Source organism: Rhinoderma darwinii, chromosome 3 (assembly GCF_050947455.1).
Source record: "Rhinoderma darwinii isolate aRhiDar2 chromosome 3, aRhiDar2.hap1, whole genome shotgun sequence".
Classification (NCBI taxonomy): domain Eukaryota; kingdom Metazoa; phylum Chordata; class Amphibia; order Anura; family Rhinodermatidae; genus Rhinoderma; species Rhinoderma darwinii.
Window position 1 is genome coordinate 129,325,576 of NC_134689.1, and position 8,780 is coordinate 129,334,355.

At 40.5% G+C, this 8,780-nt stretch overlaps 1 protein-coding gene across 1 annotated transcript in view; it reads left to right on the forward strand.

The window, feature by feature from the left end:
* APAF1 (apoptotic peptidase activating factor 1) overlaps positions 1–8,518 on the forward strand; it is a 78,855-nt gene extending 70,337 nt beyond the window's left edge. The window contains exons 25-27 of the mRNA XM_075856714.1: positions 2,326–2,451; positions 3,996–4,130; positions 6,273–8,518. Coding sequence (XP_075712829.1) covers positions 2,326–2,451; positions 3,996–4,130; positions 6,273–6,419 — 408 coding nt within the window. The 3' untranslated portion in view covers positions 6,420–8,518. The remainder of the gene's footprint in view (positions 1–2,325; positions 2,452–3,995; positions 4,131–6,272) is intronic.
* Positions 8,519–8,780: the final 262 nt, after the last annotated feature.

The following is an 8,780-nucleotide window of genomic DNA, read 5'->3' on the forward strand; positions in this document are numbered from 1 at the left end:
TTTTATAATATGAATGAGGCAAAATCAATTTATTTTTATATATGTATAGGTACATACACTGCATGGCTACTTTATTAGGGACACCTGCCCTTTTCACGATTGGAGGTTCTCTTAATGGAAATTAGACATGCGATCTCGGAGTGAAGCATTAAATCAAATGAGAATGTTTTCTGTGAATAAGTTTGTGTAAATCCACTGTAGAACGGGAAAATCATGGGATCTGAGCGACTTTCAATAAAGCATGCTCATCGGTGCAAGACTAGTTGGGGCCAGCACTTCTTCAAAAACTGCCAACCTTGAGGGGTTTTCTTGTGCAACGGTGTTGAGAGTATACAGAGAATGGTGTTTATGGAGGAAAAACATCCAGCGAAATGGGATCCTGTGGACGTAAACAACTTGTCAGAGGAGGAAGTCCAGAATCCTTCTGATGAACAGGCGGTGCCCAGTCAAGAAAATTACAGCCAAATACAATGCTGGTGCTTCAACTAACGTGTCCAAATGACACGTCGTTCCTTAGCGCGGATGCGCTATAGCACCAGTCGACCAGTTCGAGTGCCATTGCCGTCTATGGGAAACAGAAAAGCAGGACTCAAGTGGGCAAATGTGCGCAGAAATGGGATAATTGAGCAGTGGAAAAACATTGCCGGTCAGAGGAATCCAGATATCTGTTGCCCCAGGCTGATCACCGGGTCGTATTTTGGTGCAAGCAGCATGAATCGAAGAATCCTTCCTATCAGGTGTCAATAGTTCAGGCTGGCGTAGGTGGAGTATTTCTGTGGGGAATGATTTCTTGGCACACCCTGGGTCCTCTGACACATGTGGATGGACATTTGAACAGTAGGGCTCCCCTAAGCATTGTGGCCGACCAAGTTTTATCCCATCATGGCAGCTATTTACCTTACGGCAGAAGGACACTTTAGCGGCAACTGCGAAAAGCTATCCTGTCCGCAAGGGCCAATATTCTTGCAGAACGATTTTAACATGTAGTAGACTCTATGCCACGACAAATTGCTGTGGTTCTATTGACCAACATTTTTTTTAGTGTTTTTAACAATTATGCTTTTTTTTTTTTTTTTTACTATGAATGTATATTGGGGTCATTTTTAAAAAAAATAAAATTATTTTTATGAAACGTATTTGTTTAGTGATAAAAATAAATGTTGTAATTGACTTTTTAATAATAAAAAAAAAAAGCACTGTTTTACTAATGCAGCTTCTATGTGTCACAGTATATAGGAGCCATAGAGAGCTGTTGTGAGCCGAATTCGTCATTGAGATGCACTGACTGTTTAGCGGATAGCGGCTCCAGTGTACTCATGAGTGATTTTCTAAACTCTGTGCTCCTGAGCGATTTTCTAAGCTTTGACTTAATCAGAACACAGTTGCCGCTGTTAACCCAGCCGTCCGGGCAGCTCAGAACGTCTTTTTGCAGCTTCTATGTACTGTGATACAAAGTTAAACGGTGAATATGTATTTTTTTAAATTAAAAGTCCATTACAAAAGTTGTTTTTTATCACTAAATAATTGCATTTCGTCCAAAAATAAACGACCCCAAAGGTGTCCATAGCCTTTGAAGTACAGTTATAGGCAAAAACAGAAAATACTGCCTGACTTACAGTATGGAGCTCTACTTGCCACCAAAGTTTAATGCACCAGTACAGGGCCATTCTGGAAATCACCTGCTGTCATTTACTTGGCAGCAGCTGTAGCCTGAGCTGGCCATTACAATGCAGCAGCGCTGCCCTGAGCCACTCAGGAATCGTAATAGAAAATCTTCCAACTGCCACAACCAGTGGCTACGGATATTAAGCTTATTACGTGTATTTTCCTGAATCCGTGACCACACAGGCTATCATTACAAGTTGGGGAGAAGGAGGCATAAGAACACGCAGAAGTAGTTAAACAACAGCAGCAGAGAGTAAGGCAACTTATTACCGGTATTATTATTAGAGTATAGAAAAGTTTTTTTAATAGTTGAAAATTGTGGAGTGAGTTCCGTTCATTATAAGTCAATATGTAACACTTGTTAGTTTGTTATTTCAAGTGAGGAAGAAAATAGTGATGAGAGCGTGATCATTTTTTTTTTAGAAATTGTACATTAACATTGCCATAGGCATTTTGAAGATTGATCGATGTTCATGAATAGCTTTCCTATCAAGTAACTAGTGACATTACCTTTTACTTCCTCCATAAAATCATGCATTCCCAGTAAATTTATGGACAATAGTCTTAAAAAATATTGGTTGAGCCAGATGCCAAAATTAGGAAGAATTCTTAGCAATAGATGTAATTATATACAGTATAATATGTTGTCTTATGTTTTAGATCTGGAGTTTTGCTGGATCATCTCTTATACATGTGCTGAGAGGTCATCAGAGCTGTGTGCGATGCTGCAACTTTTCATCTGATAATCAATATTTAGCAACTGGTGATGACAATGGTGAAATCATGGTACGTATAATAGCTCCTAATTGTAAAACTTACTAGTAAGACAAAAGCTCTTCAGGTTCTGACTCTCCTTGTGGAGATCCAGCTGGTAGGGGAATCTTAAGGCAATGCCTCCTGGGAAAGTATGCAAAATAGCTCACCTCCAGAAGGAAGACAATTGTCTCTTTATTTCCACCTATATGTGACCACCCTAAGACAATGTCCAATCCTTTTATATAGATTTTGAATCCTCTCTGGATGATAGCCAAACTACAGACACCAATCTATAAACCACATTGTTTTGGAGTTGTTGCTCCTCATGAGTACAGAGTAGGGTTCTAGTTTGCTGAGTGAGATGCCTTTGACAGTTTTCTTCCGTATGAAGGAGATGCGGGCCAGCGCTCACAGATCCATGGCTGCGGCCGTCAGGAGGTGAGTAATCCTGACGGCCCGCGGCCATGGGTGTTACAAGTACTTTTATGGCAGCAACAGAAAATTAGATTTCTCTGCAGCTTAAGGGTATGTTCACACGGCAGCGTCCGTAACGCCTGAAATTACTTGGATGTTTTCAGGAGGAAACATCCCCGTAATTGCAGCCGTAACGGCATGTGCAGGCGCTTGAACGCCGCGTCCATTACGGACGTAATTGGCGCTGCTTTTCATTGGAGTCAATGAATAACGGCTCCAATTACGCCCAAAGAAGTGACCGGTCACTTCTTTGACGCGGGCGTCTATTTACGCGCCGTCATTTGACAGCGGCACGTAAATATACGCCTCGTGTGAACAGACAAACGTCAGCCCATTGCTTTCAATGGGCAGATGTTTGTCAACGTTATCGAGGCGCATTTTTCGGACGTAATTCGGGGCAAAAACACCCGAATTACGTCCGTAATTAGTGCGTGTGAACATACCCTAAAGGGAACCTGTCGCTAGCATTTCACCTATTGAACTCCCCTCTCCTAAACTCCTCCGACCGTAAATAACGGTGTGCAAACATTTTGCACCTTTTATGGTAATGATCCGGTGTCCCTTTATGCGCACGCACCAGAACAGGACATCGATGCGCAAATGCAGAATTAAATGTGTGTGCTGGGGGGAGGCGAGACTGTCAATGAAAAATAAGGAGGCGAGGTAAACTCAAAGACTTGAGGAATGAAGATATGACACTTGACACTTTTATGCTCATTAGCATTTGGTGCAGGAACTCTAAAAAAAACGAAATACTTAAGGTACAAAACCTACTTAGAAGATAATTATAGGTTACACAGAAATTATTTTTCACCCACTACCACCAGGTATTGCTAGGTGAAATGCTGGTGACAGGTTCCCTTTAAGGCCATTTTACACGGACTGATAATCGGGGGAAGGGAAGGCTTGTGCTCATTTGTCTGCTGATAACTATGAACATAGTCCAATATACATTATTAATGTTAAATAGGAAATCATGAAGCTCATACTTAAAACCATAGGACAAGCCACTAGACTTTGGAGTGGAGGGTTTACATGAAACCTGGCATGGACTTGGATAGACTTGTTACTAATAAATCTTTATTTTCCTCCTTTGGCAGATTTGGAGTGTGCAGAGTGGAGAACTTCTCAGACAATGCCATGAGACTTCTGTGAATAAAATTGATGGATGGGTGACAGATATTCACTTTGCACCTGACAGTAAACTATTAGTAACCTCTGGAGCCCATGTCAAAGTAAGCGTGTTATAAATTGGTGCCCACTGATCTTTTTACATTGCACAAATATCTAAGAACTGCACATATAATCTACTATAAAATTTTATAACGGGGATTATGTACATTAGGTGTAGTTGCCTATACCAAACTGAGATTAAATGCTTGAACATAAAAAATCAGGCCCTATTCACACGACCGGGATTCTCGGCCGTGTGACAGACATTTTTTGAACGGCCATCATACGGCCGCAGTAGGAACAATAGACCCCAAATGGGGCTATTCACCTGGTCGATTTTTTTATTTTTTTTAACGGCCCGATAAATCGGCTCGTCAAAAAATGGGGCATGCCCTATTTTCGGCTGTTCTCCCGTTCGCACGGCTCCCATAGCAGTCTATGGGGACGTGTAAAGCACGACTGTGATCCGAGTGACGGCCGAGCTTTCTGCCGCTCGTTCGCTCTTTTCTCTTCCTCACAGTGCGAAGTGCATGTGAGGAGGAGGGTATTTTTTTGCTCCCTGTAGGAGCCGAATCACCAATCCCCGGCCAAAGCTGTGGCCGGGGATTCTGCTCCAGGAGAAGTCCCTAACTTCACTGTCTATATATGGACAGTGACTTCTCCTGGCGCGGTCCCCTACTCCTGAAACAGAATCCCCGGCGCTGTGGCCGGTGTTTCCGCTCCAGTAGAAATCCCTGACTTCACTGTCAATATATGGACACAGGGACGTCAGGGACTTCTGAAGCGGAATCAGGAGGCGGTGTGGCGCTACCTACAGGGGGCTGTGTGGCACTGCCTACAGGGGGGCTGTGTGGCACTGCCTACAGGGGGCTGTGTGGCATTGCCTACAGGGGGTTGTGTGGCATTGCCTACAAGGGGTTGTGTGGCATTGCCTACAGGGGGTTGTGTGGCATTGCCTACAGGGGGCTGTGTGGCATTACCTACTGCGGGTTGTGTGGCATTAGCTATAGTGGGCTGTGTGGCACTACCAACACGGGGACACTGGCAGTATCTACAGAGGGCAGTGTGTGGCATTATCTACAGAGGGAAGTGTGACAAAAATAAATACAAATGAAATTCATCCATTTTTAAAACAGACAGGGGAAAAAATGGGTCAAAATCGGCCGTTAAAAACGGAAACACGGGCCGGAATGGAATGGAAATGTAACGGATGCTAAACGGCCGAGAAAAACGGACCAAAACGGCCGTCTTTAACGGCCGACACTCGAACCCTGTCTTGTGAATAGAGCCTGCCTTAAATGCTGCTTTATAGCAACAGGTGGACTCTTCTGAGCCCAAAAAAACCAAACAAACTCAAATTTCAACATATGCCGCTTCCCTCTGTATGTATCATGGTTTCAGAAAATAAATGTTATTTGCTGTATAATGAAAAGTTATAAGAAATGTCCAATATACCTTTTGTATCAGATTCTTAATTATCAAGATCTCCGCTAACTGTCATTCATTGATCAGTTCACTGACGGATTAGACCTACAACGTCGTTCTGCAGCTTCTATGTACAGTGGATACAAATAAGCTGCAGAAAGAAACAAAGCAACATTTTTAATAAAAGTACATAAGAAAAGTATAACGAAATACACACATTACATTAAAAAAAAAAAAGCATCAAATGTTTCCATAAACTTTAAGGCAAAAAAAAAATTTGCCTGAAAATTCTTTCCGCATTTTTCGCGTAAAAATCAGCGCCAAAAGACTCCGTGTGAACTGACACTTAAGCTTGGGCATTGAAAAGTCATACGACGTATTTCATAGCAATCTTAAAAAACACTGGTTGGCATGTGTTTTCTGTGCCCTTAATTGGCAACTCAGGCTGCCATTTAGTGGGCAAAATTATGACCACTTATTTAGCTCTGGTAGGGCATACCCATACACTAGTCTAAAGAGAACTTCTACTGATCCAAGTTAAGTCAAAGGTTGTGGCGTAAAAAAAAGTGCATCTTTATTTATTATCATTATTTTGATCAGAGTAGTGGAAATAAAAGTATTGTCACAGCAATGAAATATTTCTTTTGAGGAATGGTCTACAGATAATGACAGCTCTGATATATTCCCTGCATTGTATCCCTGTATTGCTGTAGTAGGAAATATTGTATCAACAAAGCAGCTGGAAAGCTTCCACTTACAAAGTCTTTCTGTTTTCACAGTGGTGGGATGTGGACACTGGAACCTGCAAACATACTTTCTACACAAATGGCACAAACTTGAAGTCAATACATCCGTGTTCTTCTTTTAGAACTTTTATAACCATTGACAACCTGGGAATTTTGTATGTGCTTCAGCTGGTAGAGTGACAATGACACTGCATGCGTTAAATATGCTGTTCCATTAGGTTCTTTTGATAATCTACCTTGTAGAACAGGACGCAAACTGCGAGCAAACCAACAGGGATCTTGCACACATCTCAGCTTAGCACCGCTCTCAAATACGGCATGCTGAGTTTATTTAATTGCCACTTGGCGGTAGGCGGGGCAGAATAACATTGAATTGAATGTCTTTTAATCACACAATTTTCCTTCTGCTGTCATCAGCCTACGGTACTGTAAGTTATCTTAAAGGGACAGCGTCAGCAGAGCAAACCCAATACAGAGTGTAGAACTTCAGAAGTAGCCATTGCACTGTTTACTGATTAATCCTGGTCTTCGCTTCATGTGAATATTTTTTTATATACATTTATTACATAAACTGTGAATTCAGTTCTAGGAGCAGAATAATTTTTCACTGCAAAAAAATAGACTGCAGCAATATATAATTTGTTTTTTTTTGGTACTAAAATTATAAGTTTGAAAATAACTACAAAAATTATTCCACAATGATTATAGCTTTTATCAGAAGCAAGGGGAGGTATTGAGTATATATACAGTATGTATTAGACATCCCAGCCTAAGTCTGTATGATATTCCATGGAAAATGATTTACAATATTAAATTTAAGAATAACTGCTCTATGCCATGTGTCTATATATTTTCAATCAGTAAATTACGTTCTATATTCTAGATTGAGGCTACTGAATTTACAGGTTTTTTTCATGCTAGTGGAATCATCCATTATCTGGGGATCCCTATGACACACTGCTGTTTTTTGTTTACTTGTATCATCAATCCAAGTTGTTCGTGGGGCCAAATATACAGGCTTGCCCACTCTGACTGTGAAACTGCATAATATAGTGACTAGTATTTTTGGAAGCATGCCCATTTTTTCTTTTTTTTTCAATCGTACATGTGAATATATTAAACTTCGTAATCTATCTTATTAGGGGAAGTGACCTCTTCCTCACTTTTCGGCAGTCTGTAGCTCACCTTACCCCTTTCTGTTCTTTCAGGCTCTCGGTAAAGATTTAGAAACCGTCTCACTCCACAAAACAGTGGTCTTTAGTAACCCAGTAGATATATGACTAGTGCTACTATATTATAGTCTATATAATAATGTGCTCTTGAACACCTGAAGTTCTAATCCTGATGGTGGTTAGTGATGAAGACTCTGAGTCCCAATATCTTTGTTAATATTCTAGAAAATAGCTTGTGATAGGATTTGCTTAATGGCTCCTGTTTTGCTTTGTAAGGCATGGGCTCAGATAAGGCATTTTAATTGTGTTTTTCTTTAGAAATGGAAAAAGCATAAAACAAAACAAAAAAATCATAATGCAGAGGCAAGTGCACCGTTCTTCCCTCGCCTGTCACACATCTGAATCTTCCTTTAGAATTCTGTTAAGATTTGCTACATGTTTACAATGAAAGGTGATGGTGGTGCTTTAGCTATTTGTAGGCCATAGAACCTTTTATTATAAACTCCTGCAATGTATAAACACCTCGACCTGCCTTATAACAATAGACTTGTCCTGAGCCAGAGTACATATTTTATTTTTATATACAGACTTTTGTTCACATACATACTTTTTCTGTTCCAATAAACATCACTTGAGCTGTGTGATTGATTTGCGCCGGAATACACAACATGCGGTACTTCTCATGCCAATTGTGCCAGACCAATCTGCTTTTAGTCTTTGATTTGATGCCGTGGATTGGAGCTATATATGTAATCAGAAAAATGATTGCATAACATTGGAAGGTGCAATGCTGAATACCAAATAATCTTACTTCATCAGTATATGTTTATTTAATGCTATCTCAGAGGACAGCAAAATCATTCTTTTTATAGGATTTTTTTTTAATAGAATAACAAATGTTTGCCTTATTTTAGTAATAGGAACAAAAAAAGAGAAAATAACAGCAGCAAGAGCCACTGGTGTCCTCACCACATACTTCGTCCATGGGATTTATGGTTCCTCAATGGAGTGCAGTTGGAAGGGGGGCTTGCAGGCAGACAAGGAATTAAATATGAGAAAAAAAATGTAGAAAAGATCCCCAGCACGTCCAGATTAGAGATTATAAAAAAGAGCTTTATGTTAACATAGGCTAAAAGTCCAAGAGGATACAGGTAGGGCGTGTTACCGCTAACGCGTTTCGAACTAAGTTTTCTTAGCATGAGTAAGAACACTTTGTTCGAAGTGCGTTAGCGGTAACACGCCCTACCTGTGTCCGCTTGGACTTTTAACCTATGTTAAAATAAAGCTCTTTTTTTTTAATTCTCTAATCTGGATTCGCTGAGGATCTTTTCTACATTTTGTTGTCTTATTTCAGTAATGTTTATGTTGG